Here is a 17995-nt window from a genome sequence, read left to right as displayed (position 1 = left end):
GGATATGGGCAAAGACCACTTGGGGACCTCCTACCGTCTACCCACCGCAAACCCAAGAAAATGCTTCTCTCTCACCTTCCATCATAATTCACCTGTCCTCACCCCATCCTCTCAAGGGCCTTTATCTAACTCTGCTAGGATGTGTGATCAGAAGGACGGTTAGCTCTTCAAAAGAATTCATTTGTACTCACACCCACGAAGAGGACAAAAATTAGATAGACAATGACAAGTGCTGGGGAGAATGTGGAGAAACTGGAATCCTCCGATACTGCTGGTGGGAATGTAAAATAGTGCAGCCACTTTGGAAAATTCTGGCAGTTCCTCAAAATGTTAGCTATAGATTTACCACGTGACCCACCAATTCCCTCCCAGCAATATACTAAAAAAAAAAAAAACTTATATCCACACAAAAACTTTTATAGGAATGTTCATGGCAGCATTCTTTTTAATATCCAAAAAGTGGAAAAAACCCAAAAATCCATCAACTGAAGAATGACTAAAATGTGGCATATGCAATACAATGGGATATTTGGCCGTAGAAAGGAATGAAGTCGCGATACATGCCACAACCTGGATGAACCTTGAAGACATTATGCAAAGTGAGAGAAGCTAGTCACAAAAGACCACATTTTGTATGATTCTATTTATATGAAATATCCAGAATAGGTCAATCTGCAGGGAGAGAAAGCAGATTTGTGGTTGCCAAGGGCTAAGGGCTCGGGCAGAAATAAGAAGTGACTGCTAATGGGTTTGGAGTTTCTTTTGGGGGTGATTGAAAATGTTCTAAAATTGACCGCTGCGGTGACGGTTGCACAACTCTGTGAATCTACTAAAAACCAATGATTTGTACACTTGAATGGGTAAATGGTACGGTATGTGAATTCCATCTCCAATGAAGCTGTTTAAAGCAAAGAGTATGTTTGCAATCACAGGAGGCCTTTCTCGTCTCAGCCAAATGGCTTAACTCACAGGCTGGCGGGTGAGGGAGGGGATGTGAAGGAAGGGTAAGTAAGCTTGCTCACCGGGTGGGGTACTTCCACAGGGGGTTTCCTGGGAACCTTAGGTTTCCCTCATCGCTGGAATGGAGCCGCCAAGGACCCCCAGCCCGCAGACACAGAAGTCACCAAAACACAAGACACGAAACACAGGAACCAAAATGATCACTCCCACGCCTGTTCCTCGCAATCGCGCTTCACACTTTTATTGTTAATTTTCTTTACATGTCCTCTTCTGCAATCCAGACCCACGCTCGGAGACCTTCACTGACCAGCAAACACAGCTTTTTTTTAAAAAAAACACCCCCCCCCCATTTTCATGATTAGAACATTCGTGACAGTTTTCCTGACAGTCTGAGTGCTGGAGGCTGACCAGCACGTTCACACGTGCAAAACACGAGTGTTCCCCAGGCCTCACAACGTTTTCCAGAACTCGCCACTGGCTGAAGGTGACTTTCCAAGCTTGGGGTTTGTGGACCTCCCTCGCTGCTGAAAGGAAAAACACCCTCAAGAACTGAGAGGCTGGGGTACGGTTCACGAGTGTCAACATTGAGGGGACAAAAATCGTCTTGTTAGGTTAAGGAACAGCAACAGATTTTCATGCTTGTGGAGGGTTAATTTTAGGAGTGGGCCAAAGGATTCCAGTTTGTGAGAATTTAAAACCAACCACGGTTTGTAGCTGGGTGGGAAACAGGAAAACTGTGACGTAGGGCAACGATCAGCGTTTTTCTGCCCATGTGAGGCTCTCGTGAGACCTTCCTCCTGGACGGTTATCAAATCGCACACTGCAGCCAGTCGACCGATTCATTAAATAACACAAGTTATAAAACTTTAAAAATGGGGCATTTACAGTCAGGGACATAAATACATGCTTTTTAAAAGTGTCTATGTACATATTTACAGAGTTGCAAGATCAACCATAGTAGCCCTGAAAAAAAGTCCCTTTTTTTTTTTTTTTTTTTTTTTGCACGACCACTCGTGAGTACTCTGAGGAGTTCCCTCCTTCCGCTTTGGGTTTGACGTATCACCATCCAAACTGGGGCTGAGAAGACAGCGCCAAAGTGGTCTCAGACATCCTTGTCTGAGAGTCTGCCCCAAAGGCACAAAACCCAAGACCCTCACTGAACTGGGTCCAAACTCCTAGCTCAGCTCACCCGTTTCTCCGAGACATGGACTGTTCCATCAGAGATGGAGCCAGGTCCATCGTTCCCTGGCAGGCGATAGACGGCCTCCGGAAATCTCTTTTTCTCCCCCCTAGGCTTTTTAATCCTCCAGCTTACTTTTCATTTCCCAATTTCTGCTTGTTTGTTTCCCTTTTCAGCCAATTGGAGAAGCTCAGACCCTAAGGGTGTTGATGGTCCCACCAAGGGAGGCAAAGAAGAGCACACACGGGAGAGCTCCCCGCACCGCCCTCACAGCATCCTGTCCCCTGCCTCTCCCACGGGAGGAGCCGATCTATAAACGGAGATGAGGACTTTCTCCTGGACGCACAGGGCCTGACTGATGAGAAAGACAAATCTGGAAACGACTCGAGCGCCAGCGGCTCAGATTGCTCAGGCAAAGAAGGAAGTCTTCCAAGTGCAAGGGCCAAGGGGGATGATCACCAAGGCTCCGAAGTGTCTACACACCACGGATTCCCAGAGACACTGGGGGCGAGGGAAGGCAGGGGCGGGGCTGCCTGGAAGGGGAACTTGGCCTCTTCCCGAAGGCCTTCCCCGGACGGGGCTGGAGCTGACCCCTGGGCCAGACCCAAGTCCCCGCCGTGGCAAAAGACAACTGGAGAAGCAAAAAGCAGGATCAAGGAGCTCTTGGAAAATTGCATAGTAGGAGGGGCCCCAACCCAACAGGAAGGCTGAGCTGCAGAACATGGGCCGGGGGCTGCACCCAGGTGTCATCCACGGCGTGCAATCAGCTGCCTTCCTGCCTCCCTGGGGTTCGGGACCCTCATCTGAAGACCACAGGCGCACGCACAGGCGCGCGCGCGCGCACACACACACACGCACTCTCTCTCTCTTGCAGGCTCATGGATCTGGAATAGGTCGGTACTCCCTGGAGGCCAGAAGGCCAGTCCCTTTGGCTTCACTGATTCCAGGTCACTTCAGGTGCTGAGGAGAAAAAGAAAAGAAAAATAATAATGACGGCTACATATTCAGGGCCTACCCTGGGCTCTTCAACCATGATCCCTCTACTTCATTTTTCTAGTTAAACTATTTTTGGAAGTATACCACAGGTATGGAAGAGTACGGCTTGACGAACTGTTAGTGAACACACCTGTGTAACCAACACCCAGATGGAGAAACAATTCGACCAATTGTCAGCCCCACCCAGGCCCCCTTCTAGGATACCCACCAACCCTCACCGTGCCCCCCTGCCAGGACAACCACTCTGCCAACCTCTATCACCATAGATTGATTTTACCCATTTTTTGACTTAAATAAATGGAACCAATCAATACCTATCCTTTTGTGTTTGGCTTCTTCTGCATAACGTGTTTGTGAGATGCACCCATTTCGAGCACGTGGTTGTACTTCTTTCCCTTTCTCTGTTATAGGATTCTAGTGCAGGGTCAGGCCACTTCCATCTGCCTAGTCCCCTGCCCGTGCACAATTGGGTAGTTTCTAGTTTGGGGCCATCATGAGTAATGCCGCTAGAATGTTCTTGTGTATGTCTAGAAGACGCATACAGTGCCCACGTGTACGTGTTTATGCCGAGTGGAAGGAAACTCTAGGCAGTAGGGTGTGCATATATAATACAGGAACATGTGGTGCACACGTGTATGCATTTCTGCTGAGTGTACCCCTAGCACTGTAACTGTTGGGCCCTGGGGAATGCATAGGGGCAGCTTCAGTAGACACTGCCAGACAGTTTTCCAAAGTAATTACACTGTCACTTCATTTCATGCTAATACTCAAAATGACCCTTGTGGCAGGTGACACACATCCCCATTTCAAATGGAAGAGACAGAGGCCCAGAGAGGAGAAGTAACTTTTACAAGGTCAGGCTGATGACCAGCAGTAGAGGTGGGACTTGAACCCAGGTCAAGCCCCCTCCAGAGCCTGTGTGTGCTCTCTGTTCCGAGGGAGCGGCTTAGCTCACAGGCTTCCAACAAGGAAACCCCAGTCACGGTAGCTGGCACACAGCCAGGCACATGAGTGACTGTTTCATGACATTTGCTGCACTGGGTTGAATATGAGCCTGGAATTGCGCTGGGCCAAGTTCAGGGGCTCAGTTCTCTCACCCAGTGGACCCGGTCATCATTACTATTACTATTCTACTATCTACAATTATTATTACTACAACTACTACTAATATAATAATTCAGTGAGAATAATAATAATAGCAGAGCTGATCTATGGAAGAGTTATTCAATACTACATACCAGGCACTTTCCTATGTGCTTCTCATGTACACTAAGTCCCCTACATACAAACGAGTTCCGTTCCAAGAGCGAGTTCGTAAGTCCAATTTGTTCCTAAGTCCGACAAAGTTAGCCTGGGTACCCAACTAACACAATCGGCTATATAGTACTGTACTGTGATGGGTTGATAATACTCTTCACACAAATAATACATAAAAAACAAACACACACAAAAAATAAAACATTTTTCATCTCACAGTACAGTACCTTGGAAAGTACAATAGTACAGTATAACAGCTGGCATTACAGGGGCTGGCATCAAGTGAACAGGCAAGAGTTACTGATTGAAGGAGGGAGAAGAGGTGGGAGATGGTAGAGCTGAAGGATGGTCAGCAATAGGGGTACTACTGTACTCTATACAGTCTGTACAGTAAAGTTCACAAAAGCACAGCCACTTGTAGAGGATACACGCACGTGATAATGTACGCCAGACACGTGAACTAACTTACGTGATTGGACATGCGAACGCACGTTCCCATCTTTGGAAGTTCGAAACTTGAAGGTTCACGTGTAGGGCACTTACTGTACTAACCTACACAATCTTGACAATATTCCCGTGAGAGAGGTACAGTCATCCCTCAGTATCCACAGGGGGATTGGTTTCAGGACCCCCACGGATACCAAAATCCACAGATGCTCAAGTCCTTTATATAAAATGGTATAGTGTGATATTATTATTATTAACCCACTTTACAGACGGACGAATTGAAACACAGAGAAGTGAAGTACCTGCCAGGATTACTGGAGCCGGGATTCAACTCTAGAAAGTGTGCTCTTAACCACTACACTATGTCAGTTCCAACCCCCCAAGACCTCTCGATGGGGCTGGAAAGAGCTGCTTGCAGCGGAGCAGGGTGCCTTTGAGAGAGGGAGCCTCATGCCCGGAGGAGGCCTGCATGTGCCCCGCCCATCGAAGCAGAAGCAGCAGCAGGAGAAGGACGTAGAGACGGGCCAGCGTGGAGCGCTCTGCATTCCCCTGGTTTGGTGTGGCTAGTATATGTGAGTCCCCTGTGGGTCATGGGGTGAGATCCAAAAAAGAAGCCATCTTGCCAGCCCCCCACCCGAGAGGCAGCCCTCCAGGAAGGAGACCCCAGCAGCAGGCGCTGTGGCTGGACCACTGGGACTGGAGCTGAGGGGAGGTCGGCAGAGGCTGAGCCAGAGGGGCGCTCTCCTATCTCGGAGACCCTCCACACACCCCACTCCTGCAACCCTGTGGGAGGGCCAGCACCGGGAAGTCTGCCCCAAGGCCGGCCAGTCTTAGCCAAAGGAACAGTGACAGCCAAGAGGAGGATCATGGCAGCGGCCAGACCAGTGAGAGGTGCCAGTCCCTGCCCTGGACCTCCCCTCCTAGACCCTAGGGCAGAAGTCCGGCTGGCCCCTTAGGATGGGAAAGAGACAGAGGCAAAATAGGATGTGCAATGGGAGTGTCAGGCTGGACTAGGCAACGTGGCACTTTGTTACACCTAAAAGTGAGCAGAGAGCTCTGGGCTTTGCCCGAGACGTCATGAGAGCGCAGAAAAGGGAGGCAGTGGAAGGCAGGTGCTGGAGAAAAGCCAAGCTCCTCTGTGTTGGTCCCCGCCTTGGGTCAGACTGTCCAGTAAGCTGGCCCCAGAGCCTCTACCCCGGCAAGGGCAGCAGGATGAACGGCAGTCCTGGGTGCTTTGAGGATGTCATCCTTTCCTCAGAACAAACCCCAGAGCCTGTACAGTGGGCACAGACCACTTAAAATCCATCATCCATCTGGGCCTCAAAAAGCTGATCCCAGGGCTGTCACTTGCCCCTCTGTGTCTCAGTTTCCTTCTCTGTAAAGTGAGGGTATCTGCCTACACATCCCTTCCGGTGCTAAAATCCTTTGCCGCGGCATCTCAAAACTTCATTTTGGAACTGTGTTAAACAGTGCTGTGGACTGAATTGTGTTCCCCACCACAATTGTACTCTAACCCCCAAAATGATAGTGTTTGGAGATGGGGCCTTTGGGAAGTGATTGGGCTTAAATGAGGTCATGTGGGTGGGGCCCTCATGATGGGATTAGTGCCCTTATAAGAAAAGACACCAGAGCCTCCTCCCTTTGCCATGTGAGGACACAGCTAGAAGGCAGCATCTGCAAGCCAGAGAGCTCTCACCAGAACCCCACAATGCTGGCACCCCAATCTTGGCCTTCCAGCCTCCAGAACCATAAGAAGTAAATGTCTGTTGCTTAAACCCCCCAGTCTGTGGTATTTTACTATGGCAGCCCAAGCAGACTAAGACAAATAGTATAAGGTGTTTAAAAAAAAAAGTCATTTTTTGAAATAATAAGTAGCACATACTTATTATACATACAAATTTAAAAATTAGGGAAAAAGTTAAATAAGATTTTAAGGAGCAATTTTCAGTCACTTTGAAAGTAAACTGTTGAGTTCTGAACATTCACTGTTGGTGAGTGAACAGAAGCTGTGAGCTGCAGATACAAATGAAATTGGGCCTCTATTCATCCGAGCACCCAGCTTGGGAAGCTGCACACATTTGAAACTAAGGGAAAAGAATTCATCTAGGGTTGAGCACGGGCCCCAGGGGAGGGCCTGAAGCTGCAAGGCATGCTTAAGGCTGAGACTGCAGTGGCCGACAGAAACACCCCGGTCTGGGCAAGAATCAGTCCAGCTGCACCCGCCTCTCCCTCAGGCTGCAAAGAACACCTGCCCTGAGCTGGAAGCCACACCCTGCCAGCCCATCATCGTGAAAGTCCACGCAGCTGCCAAAAGGATGATCCCAGGACACGCACTGGACCCAGAGTGGGGAACTGCACATCCTGGCTCTGCCTGCCGCTCTCCAGAAGACTCTAGCTGAGCCTCCTCTCCGGGGCCCAACCCTTCCAGCTGTAAAGTGGGAGGGGGGATGGTCTCCTGGGCCGTCCAGTCCTGAGCACTGCAGCATCCACGCAACGTTGCTCCACTGCGCTCCGGACTTGGGCTCACCTCCCCTTTCAGGAGCTGGTGCCCAGGAGGTGGGCTCAGTGCCAGCTGCGCAGCACAAACTCTCTAGGGAAAGTGGGTTTTATTTCCACTCCCTTCCTGAGTGAACCCCCAGAGAAATAAGGCCAATCCCAGAAACTCCACCTGCTGTGGGAGAGAGGAGTGAGCGAGCCATCAAGGAGAGGAGGGGCGTGAGGGAGGAAGGCACGGCACAAAAGACCCCAGAGCTTCGGAATTCAGCCTATCTTGCCTTAAACAGCCGCGGTCTCATTCCAAGTGACCTTGGCCATGTTAAGCAGGGATCCATCCCCGAATCTGAGTGTGTCCCAGAGCCACGGGGCCACCTGCGAATGCAGATTCTCAGGCCCTGCTCACCAGCATGCTCGTTTAGTGAATTGGAGTGGGATCCTGGGGTCTGTATTTTTAACCGGTGCCCCAATCATGCTTGAGATGCTGGTCTCGGGGACACAACGAAAAAAGACCTTCCAGGTCACCAGCAGGGAAACCCAAGCCTGCTCAAGGTCACTGGCAAAGCCCGGCCCCCCAAGAGGAAAAGTCCAGCATCCACGAATGAATTCAGGTTTCACCATCAGAAAATCTGGAAGGAGACTTCTAGTCCCACAGAAATCTAAGTTTTTATACTTTATGAATTAGTATTACTTCCACTTTCAAATACACTGTGGGAATAGGGACTCCATAACCTTTTCTGGCCGTAAAGCCGCTGAAGGTCTCAATTAAGTGCTGAGTATTATTGTCATTATTATTATTACAATAACGATCGCTAATACTTAGGCTTACCTGGTGCTTATCTGTGTGAAGCACTGTTGTAAGTGCTTTCATACATTTGACACTTGTAATTCTCACAGTCCTATGAAGTAGATACTACTGTCATCCCCATTTTATAGATGGGAAAACTGAGACTCAGAGAGACAGAGTAACTTGCTGAGGTCCCCCAGCCCGTAAGAGGCAGAGGTGGGATTTGAACCAGATGGTCCAGGGTCTACACTCTCAGCCACTATATACCCTCCCTGCAGGAAGGCCCCCTGCCCCACCTAACACACCCCCTTCTCTCCTGCCCAGCCCACCCCCAAATCCAAGCCCTGCCCCTCGGCCCCCAGAGCCACCGGAGGCTGCTCCACCCTCCGCGTACCTGTCAAGGAGCAGGCGAAGCATCTACTCTTTGAAGAGGGATCCCTGGAACTGGGCTGCAGCTGTGGCCTTGACATTCCTACACTGCCTGGTGATGTACGGGGCAGCTGGCGGAGGACATCGAGATGCCAGGCGGAGACTGTAGCTGTGTGGGGAGAGGAATAACACACAGCATCACCAGGAGCCCAGCCCGGTGGGTACCCAGACAGCACCCGGGAGGTCTCGTGCTGGCACCGCCTCTCCAGGCACCTTGAACAACCGGTGTGAGCGCCACCATGCTCCGCCCACCCCCTTCCCTCCACTAGGAGGCGATGGGCCGGCAGAAGCGTCCACAAGCGGGGTTCTGAGACACTGCACCGGGCAGGCCCGCCCTCAGGACCCCCACTGGATGGGCAGGCGAGCCAGGAATGGACACTGCTGTGCAGAGGGCAGCTTCACCGTTTCCCCGCCTGCCTCCCCGGGCACCATGGTCCCCGCAAAAGCATCTGGGGGGGGGGGCGTTCTGGTACCAAGTTACCACCGTCACCTACAGAAGGAAGAGGAAGTAGGTCCGGGTCCCCTCCAGGCTGGAACTCTGCACCTGGCAGCTGTTCCGGCCTCACTGTGCGGAGAACTTTTGTGTCAGGGATCTCAGAGGGGGTATAAACCTGGATCCCTTGACCCGGTTTGGTCCTATTTGCTACTACAGCCCATTAAACTGGATTTCTTTTTCAGGAAAGCATTAATTTTTTTTTAAAGATAGACAATCCAGACCATTATTCCTCCCCTTCCTGCATCCAGCTAAGTCGTACTCACCTTCCAGATCCTAGCTGGAATATCACCTCCTCCAGGAAGACTTCCTTCTCTAACTCCTGGATGAGGTGTCCCTCCTGTGGGCTCCCACGGCCCCCCATGCTTGCCCATCACAGCCCTTGTTATATTGAATCACAATCACAGAATCGTGCATCTGCCTCCCTCAGGAGCTGTGAGATCTCAAGGTCAGGGCCCTTGTCCTGTTCGCTGCTGCATCCCCGGCTTAGCATCACAAAAATAAGTATTTGTTGAATAAGAACAACACATGTGGTGCTCAGCACTGTGCTAAATATTTTATGTATATCAACTATCTTACTCTTCCTACGAGATGGGTTCTCTGTTAGCCCTAATTTACAGACGGGGAAACAGAGGCACAGAGTGGTCAAGTAACTTGTTCCGGGTCCCAAGTCTGCCTCTCTAGGTAGAAGAATGGAAGTGAGTGGGCGGGAAAGCAGGAAGGGGGACCCCTTCTGGGAACCTCGCCTGCTCCAGGGAGGGAGAAAGAGCTGGGAACGGGGTCCGTCTCAAAGCTGAAACATCAGGGTTTCAATTAGTGGTTCTCAACCAGGGCATGGATTTGGCAATATCTGGAGACATTTGGGGTCGTCACATCTGAGGGGAGGGATGCTGCTACCCGGCATCTGGTGGACAGGGCCAGGGATGCTACTAAACATCTTTAAATGCACACAGGACGCCCCCATGACGATTGATCCGCCCAGATGTTAACGGTGCCACAGCTGACAAGGTTAGCTCTCACACATACCTACAAGAATAGACGAATGTATAAACAGAACAACAAAGAAGGTGCCAGAGGGAAGATTTCTGTTCTCTCCACAGATGAGATCCCCTCTGAGGTCCTGGCTCTCAGTCATGGCTCAGGACTGCCCCTGCTTGAATTCCTCCCCGACACTGTGCGATCAGTCCCGAGCGAGATTCAAGGTGGAAAACTGAGACCCAAGGCTCGGCGGCAAGCTTGTGCCCCGGATGGACCAGAAGACCCATGAGGTGTGGCCTGCAGGGGGCACCTCAGGGTGAGCACGACGACGACCCCTCGGCCAGCCCACCCAATGCTGGGAGGGGACAGTCAGCTAGCTGCCAGGCTGCCCGGAAACACGGACGACCTGCACACCTTGTCCGGCTGAGGAATAAGGGACAGTCCTGGCACGTGGCAGGTCCCCCTACACTGTCCCCTCTCTGGGGCAACGTCTCCAGCAGGATGTAGCAGCTTTGGGGACGAACGGGCTGGTACTCTCAATTTCCATTTCATTCGTCTCACCATCATCACACATCTATGAAACATTCAAAAACCTAATCAATCAAACAAAGACAACACCGTGGACCTCCCAGCCCTCTGCAGCTGCCAGGCATCTCTGCTCCCCTCTGCTCCGTTCCACCCTCCAGCTCCTGTGGCCGCACAGCCATCTCTACTCGGGAGCAGGCTTTCTCCCCAGTCTTAGTCGTCCTCCTGGGTAGAGCGCTAATGGTCAGGGGCAAGGCCCCCGAAGGCAGGTGCCTCTCGCCACCCCTCACACACTGCCTGGCCCCATGGAGGACAACACAACAGCCGCTGTGATTCCCAAGTGCTGTGCCTGCTGTTATCTCCGGAGTCTACCAGCAGTCCAGGAGGTAGGAGGAACAAGTGATTTTATACCCATTTCACGGATGAGGAAACGGGGGCTCAGATAGATGGAGACTTTCCTGGGGGAGCAGAGCCCAGGTCTTTCAGCTCTATGGGCCACAATTTTGGAGGAGACCCCAAGTCACCACCTGGGTGTTTCCTTTAGGGACTGGGGTGGTGCTGCCCAGCAGGACAGTCTCCTTCCTGACTGTGAAACCCTTTCTGTGGTCGGAGGACTGTGAGAGCCCAGCAGCTGTCTGAGGCTGAGAGGTGAGGTGCTAAGAAACCAGATATTCTCCAATCCTCAGCACAGTTACGCTTAACCCACGAGCACCTTGTGGTTCGTGGTTCCCACTCACTGGCTGTGTGACCTTGGCAAGCCATGGACCCTCTCTGAGCTACAGTTTCACCATCCACAAAACGGGAAGAGCAATTTTATTTCATAGGGTTATTATGACAATCAAGTCCAACATCAACTCGCATGGGGTTTTGACTGTGGCCGCTGTGGGGGTGGGCAGCAGTCATAAGCCCCGAGGAGGCAGCACAGCCGTCGGAGACCTGAGTGCGAGCTCCCATCCTCTTACTCACTGGCTGTGTGACCCCGGGAAGGGCCTCCCTGCCTCCCGGCCTCCCAACCTCAGCTTCCTCATCTGTAAAATGGAGACAATCCCTGCAGCCTGCTGATGCAGAGCGGGGCTAGGAAGAGCCCCGGGGTACCAGGATACGGGGGCCCTTTGCCTTCTGAAAAGAATTCGGCACAAGGGGGATATTTCTGGAGGTGTGAGGGCAGGGGTCACCAGCGCAGGGGACCCACCAGGGCCCTGCCGGCTCCGTCCGCCTTCCTCCCTCTCTTCTGCCGCCCAGTCTGGTCTCCTGCAAGGCCCCCTCCCCACCCCACCCCGCTGGCTCCCCTCCCATCTGTTCCCCCTCCCTAAGGTACAGCGGGATGTGACATGTCCCTGCCGAAACTCAACCCCAGGCTCCTGGTGGGGACCGAGCTCTTCCACACACAGCCCAGCCCCACCGACCTCCCAGCCATCTCGCTCCTTCAGCTCCTGTCTCCCCGGCTCCGCAGGGCTTCCTTCGGCACATGCACGCGGAGCCCTCCTGCCCGTGGCCTCACTAGAGGCCCCGGCTACTCACTAGAGTCCGCTGGGGAGGCCTGGGCTGCTGCCGGACCTGTGACGTCAGAACCTCTGGGGTGGCGTCGGGCATCAGCATCTTTAAGCTCCGCAGCGGTTCCAGTGTGGGACCAGGGCTGGGAACCAGTGCTCTGCAGATGCTCCCGGGCCCCGCCCCACTGACCTCTCAGCACACACCCCCGCGCCCTCGACGGGCCGTTCCACGTCATCTACATGATTGCACGGTGCATGTGAGGCCAAGGAACCGAGCTGGGTCTGCTCGTCACAGCAGCCTTAACACCTCATTTTGAAGGCGTGGACAGCAAACCCCCAAAATGTAATGAATGAAGAGGTGATGATCCTAGATTCCAGACGTCCCCGCTGCACAGGCTTCTCAGTCACGGAAATCTGCGCCCGTTCAGTGCGGGGGCCAGAACATGGGCTGAGTGGGGCCCCTTGAGCATCCTTCCTCACAGCCCAGTAAAATGGGTAACACTCATGGTCCTGAATCCAGGGCATCGAGAAAGGGCTGGACAGTCACTTCTTCACTGTCAGAAACCTCCAGAGTCTGAAGGCACTGAAAGGCAGGGCTGTTCCATTCCTGACCCTCGAGGGTGTCATTTAGGCTTCCTCCGGTCCATTCCTGCGGACCCTGCCCTGAAGGCTCCCCACCATAGTCACGCCCCCACCCCCCCCACCCCCGCTCCAAGTCCTTGCTCAAGGGCCTCCTCCTCAGCAAGCCTCCCTCCCAGATGCCCTATTTGAAATTGCAAACATCCTACCCTGCAACTCCAGCCTCGAGTCCATTTCTCTGTCTTTCTTGTATTTACTGCACCAACACACTCGGTGTCTACCCGGCTGTTGGTTTTCTGGCTCCACTGGAGGTGTTTTGTCCCTGACGTCCCCCGCACCTAGACCCGTGGCTGGCACACAGTAGGGAGCCTTTCATTATTTGCTGTACGGATGGCGTGTCCACTACCTGCCAGGTGCTTTGCCAAGGAAGCTTTGGTGAATGACACAGAGGTCGTTACCTTTCACAGTCTGCGTGTGACTCAGCGATGCCTAGAGGGAAAAACCCTCATTTTCAGATGCCGGTGCGAGGCTGAGACTGGGGCCTCTGGGCCTCCAGTTCTCGCTCAGCCCCCAGTGGTTTCTGGTAAAGGAGGCATCCGATACACTGGACTACACACGACAAACAAAACTGAAGCAGCAGGAGGGAAGGCCAGGGTCGGGGAGAAGATGGGGAAAAAGGGGATGTGGGGGAGGTCCCAGCATGGGGCCCGAGCAGAGAGAGGGATGCAAGGACCTGGCGAGGATCTAACAGGGTTGGTTTGTCTGCGAGGGGTGTCTGCACGAGGTAATGAGTCACAGGGGAAGGAGGTCAGCACCTCAACTGGAGCTCGCCCTCACTGGGCTCTGGGGAGCTGGGGACAAGGTGACGTCACGGATCAGGGCCCACACCTGGCCTTTCATCTCCGAGTCGTCCCGGGGGCAGGGGATGCTGGGGCCAGGGAGATGAAGTAGTGACAACACAAACTAAGGAGTGCCTAAGAAAAATGAGCAAAGGCTGCCGATCACTGAATAGATCATTTAATGCCACGAAAAGGCAATTCACAGAGAAATCCAAAGCTGAGGAATATGCAGAGACGCCTGGCCGCCCTACGACTGTCCAAGAAGAGCAGTTAACACAAGAGGCCGCTTTCACAGGGCAGACGGGGGACAGGTGCCGTATGGGTGTTACCCGCAGGTGAGGGAATGTGAGCGGGATGAGGACACCCCCGGTTCCCTGACACTTGGGCAGGCCGTGCCCACCTGCCCCCACCTCCTGAGAGCATCTTCTCACTTGCCTGGAATGTCAGGGAGGTAAGAGTGGGCAGAGGGGAGGGTCGCATCCTTCTGGGCAGCAAGGTGACATGACCCGATGCGGCCGCTGTGCTGGGCACGGATTGCAGGATAGCAAAGAACGGAAATGGGGAGACCAGTTCGTCAAGCAAGAGATGATGGAGGCGGAGGATGTAGAGAAGTGAGAAGTGGAATCAGGACACATTTTGGAACTGGGTGTCAGGGTCGGGGCAGCGCTGAGGCAGTCTAGATGGAGTCCAGGGTGGGACGGTTTGTTTGACCGAGAAGGGGACGATGGCAGGAGAAGACTTTGTGGGGAGAGCCGTTTTGAAAAGATTACATTTGAAACGTTCATTACACACCCAAGGGAGAAATCAAGAGGGCGGGTTAAATGAAACTGATGAATTTGGGACGGGTCAGCATTTAGGGGGGCTGGACAGGCTCACCCAGGGGAGGGGAGATGGGGGCGGGTCCAGGGACTGAGGATGGGATGCAGAGGGGCAGGGGGTGATGTGAGAGTGGTGTCCACGGTGACACATATTTCAAGGAAGAGGGAGAATTTACAGTGTCTGACACTACCGACACGTTCAGGAAGACAGACAGAACCAGCCACGGTATTTAGCTGCCTAGAGGCTGCTGGTAACCTTAGCAACAGCAGCTTCCAGGACATGGTGGAGACAAATGCCTGAGAGAAGTGAGTTCAAGAGAGACGGGGAGGAGAGGAACTGCAGCAGGGGCTCAGAGAACCCCACCGAGGAGTTTTTAGGTCAAGGGGAGGGGCTGCCACCTCCGGGATACACTCCAGGGCGCGCGCTCCGGGGCCCCGGGGTGCCTCCCCACCATGCTCCCTGCCAGGCTGCCTGGACGCTCTGAGCGGAGACCCTGCCTGCGTCCCCGCCTTCCACCTCTTCCCCTGCATAGGAGTCAGGAGGGGCCTCGTGGAATGCCACCCCCAGAGCTGGTTAGGCCACACGGCCGCCGCGGCGTCTTACGTAACTCTCCACAAATTCTGAGAGAGCAAATCATTTGAAGTTGTCGTCTGACGTTCAGCACTTTTGCAGGAGGCAAGGGAGAGGCAAAGGGCGTGTGAGCCGACGTCAAAGGCGAGACAAGCTGAGATGATACCGACGCTCCCTGGAGGTGGGTGAAGCCCCAGGTGGGAGCTCGCGGGAGCCACCTCCTGCTTCCTGGCACCTGCCACTGCCAGGAACGGTCGTCGGCATCCAAGCAGGCTCCACCCTCTGCTCCAAGAAGGCCCCTTGCACTCAAATGGGTCTCCCAGGCTGGGAGTCGGGGGTGGGAGTAGTGACACATCCCTGGGATGCAGGAGCCCGAACTTCAGCCCTTGAACCACCGATAACGTGCTGTGTGGCCTCTGGAAAATGCCACCACCTCTCTGAGCCAGGGTAGTCTTGCTTGCAAAATGAGGATGTCAAACAAGGAAAAAAAGGTAATAGCGTCATTTACACAGGTGCCTGCTGTACACCGGGAGTTACTGCAGGTGCTTCACTCCCGGAAGCAGGACAGTGATGACCTGCATCTCACAGAGGAGGAGACGGAAGCCCAGAGAGGTGAGGAGGCCCATGTCCACACTCTATCAGCCAACAGGGTGCGGCCAAGACCTGAATCCAAGACCACCTGACACCAAAGCCTGGGCCCCCTCCCAGACACAGTCCCTGTAGTGATGGGGATCAAAGAGCTCTTTTCAATATTCCAAAAAGCCTGATGGGGTGGCCGTCTGCCCACAGAATAGTCACACAAGCCACCCACGAAGCCAGGAAGCAGTTCTGGGTGGAACTGGGGGTCTGGGGGTCTCACTGGCATCACCTCGAGACATGAGAACAATCCCTGTGCCCGCTCCACTCCTCAGACTTGCCGGTTCTGACTTAGCCGGCTTGGAGTCCAGGCACTGGGAATTTTAAAAGCCAACTCTGAGAGCAGCCACTGGTCTGGACCCATCTACTCCAAGTGTGGTCCGCGGACCAGCATCGGCAGTCCCTGGGGGCTTGTCAGCAGTACAGCTACTCAGCCCCCACCTGACCTCCCGAGTCACAATCTGCATTTTAACAAGATCCCTGGAGAGGCACCTGTGCACCGAAACCGGGGGAGCGTGGGGCTGGGAGAAACCTTCAGCAGAGTCAGGTGCAGGCGGCGTGCTATATAGGTGGTGGCCTGGTTCTGAAGTCTGGGGCAGGACCCCGTCCGTGCCTAGTGAAGTTTTATAGGGAAAGCCTTGGCAGTGTGCGGGCTGAGAAGAGGGAAATGAAAGTGGTCCTTGAGGGATGGGGCAGAGGTTCGAAACCACTGGCCTGGGCAGTCGCCGTGGTCCCTCAACTAACGCATGAAGGGTCGGCATCGCGGGCCCTCGTAGCTTAGGTGGTTTTTCCATTTAATGTTCCCTTAACCACGTGAGATGGCTTATTGTGCCCTCTTATGGCCGAGGGGACAGTTGCACAGGGAGGTGAAGTAACTCCTTTTAGGTCACAGAGAGGCGTGAATAGAAAGGAAAGAGAGAGAGGAAGAAAGGAAGGCAGGATTCACAGGAATCTGACCCCAGAGCTGAAGTCCGCTCCGCAGATAGTCTGCTCCTCTCATCAGCCCTGAGGGAGGCTGCTGGTTGGCCTCCGTGCATCCAAAAAACCAATCACATACCTTCCTCCTGGGGCTTTTACGCCAGGTTCCTAGGTCTTCATGAGTCCCCCAAACCTGTTTGGCTTGAACTCCAAACACCAAGCATGTGACAGCTCGTGACACAAGCCGGTCAACAGGAAGGCTGGCCTGGCCCGCGATGACCCTGGCCAAAGGAAGTTTGCCAGCAGGGAGATCCCAGCCGGGGCTGCTTCCAGCCCTGCCAGGACAAGCAAGGGGCAGGGGACCCCAGAGGCCAAGCAAGCAGCCCTTCACTCTCAGATGAGGCCAACGGACCAGAGCGAGGTGGTCACCTGCTCAAGGTCACACAGCAAGTTGTTCTTGGGAGGGAGTGGGGCAGGGGGGGACATGCCTGGTCGCACTGCTTTTTGGGGGACACTGATGATGGAGAGGAAGGGCAGTGAGGGGCCCCTGTGGACTTGGGCAAAAGCAACCCTGGGAGGCAGGTGCCCTTCTCAGCATGGCCCAGGCGAGGGCACTTCCAGCTCTGTCCCTGCCTCCCACTGGGGACTCGACCCTGGAGAGTACAGGGTGACTCTATTCACTTCTCACCCACCTGCCCACCTGCCACCAGGCCTGGCACCAGGAGGTGCTCAGAGAAGGTTCCCTGAACAATAAGTGGCAAACCAGGGGCCAGGCTCCCAATGAAGCCCAAGCCCAACTGTGCCCGGCTGTGTCTCTCCAAGACCAAATCATCCAAGGCAGCAGCTTCCCGGAAGGTTACTCTCACCACCAAGGCCTCAAACCAGGGTCCCCAACAGACCCTCCCCGCTCCACTTGGTGCAGTGGGTCACGTCTGGAGGACGTCACACCTGCAGGAGAAGTCACACAGCCTGTGAGGTACAAACTGGGGGTGAGGAGTCCTGACTGGAGGGAGGAGTGAGCCCCTCGGGCAGACCCAGCTCTGCCCCTGGCTGTGTCTCTGACCCTCACTGCCCTTCTCCCCGGGAACCACTTGGTTCTAGCCCAGATGCCGGCCCTTCTCTTTCCCTCCAACTGAGCCGAAACGGTCTGCTTTCTTCAAAAGGAAACTTCTAAGAACGGGGGGGGGGGGAAGCCAAAAAGAAAACAGAAACAAATACAAGCGTGACAAGACCGATGGATGCAAAGCAAACAGATTCCAACTCGGGACAGAAAGGACTGATGGGTCTCCCACGAAGTCCAGATGCGAAAGCTCTTTTAAATAACAAAATTCTATCAGGACACTAAGATTTAATGATTACAAACACTTCATCTTTTAAAGTTGTCTTAGGCCAAAGAAGTTAAGCTCCAGGGACAAACCCTTGCACGGTTTGGAGCTGCTGGGACTGAGAGTCTCAGAAACCCTATGAGGCATCTGCCCTGATCACAGGATTTCTAAAACTTGATGTCTGGTGCCCCTCCAAGGATGCCAGCGAGAAGAGGTGGCTGCCTTGATGGAAAGCCTTGTGGGAGCTCAGGGGGCTCTGTGCTACCCAAGG

At 53.7% G+C, this 17995-nt stretch overlaps 1 protein-coding gene across 3 annotated transcripts in view; it reads right to left on the bottom strand.

The window, feature by feature from the left end:
* Positions 1-1167: 1167 nt before the first annotated feature.
* The window catches only part of PRDM2 (PR/SET domain 2), a 118898-nt gene continuing 102070 nt past the window's right edge, over positions 1168-17995 (bottom strand). For 2 of the 3 annotated variants that reach the window (XM_060014783.1, XM_060014761.1), the window contains exons 8-9: positions 8515-8658; positions 1168-3100 (exon numbers count right to left, since the gene is read on the bottom strand). In XM_060014783.1, coding sequence (XP_059870766.1) covers positions 8538-8658 — 121 coding nt within the window. In that variant the 3' untranslated portion in view covers positions 1168-3100; positions 8515-8537. The remainder of the gene's footprint in view (positions 3101-8514; positions 8659-17995) is intronic. The other variant, XM_060014769.1, reaches the window with a different exon arrangement.

This window comes from Delphinus delphis, chromosome 1, assembly GCF_949987515.2.
Source record: "Delphinus delphis chromosome 1, mDelDel1.2, whole genome shotgun sequence".
Lineage (NCBI taxonomy): Eukaryota > Metazoa > Chordata > Mammalia > Artiodactyla > Delphinidae > Delphinus > Delphinus delphis.
This window is presented reverse-complemented; position numbering and strand designations above follow the sequence as displayed.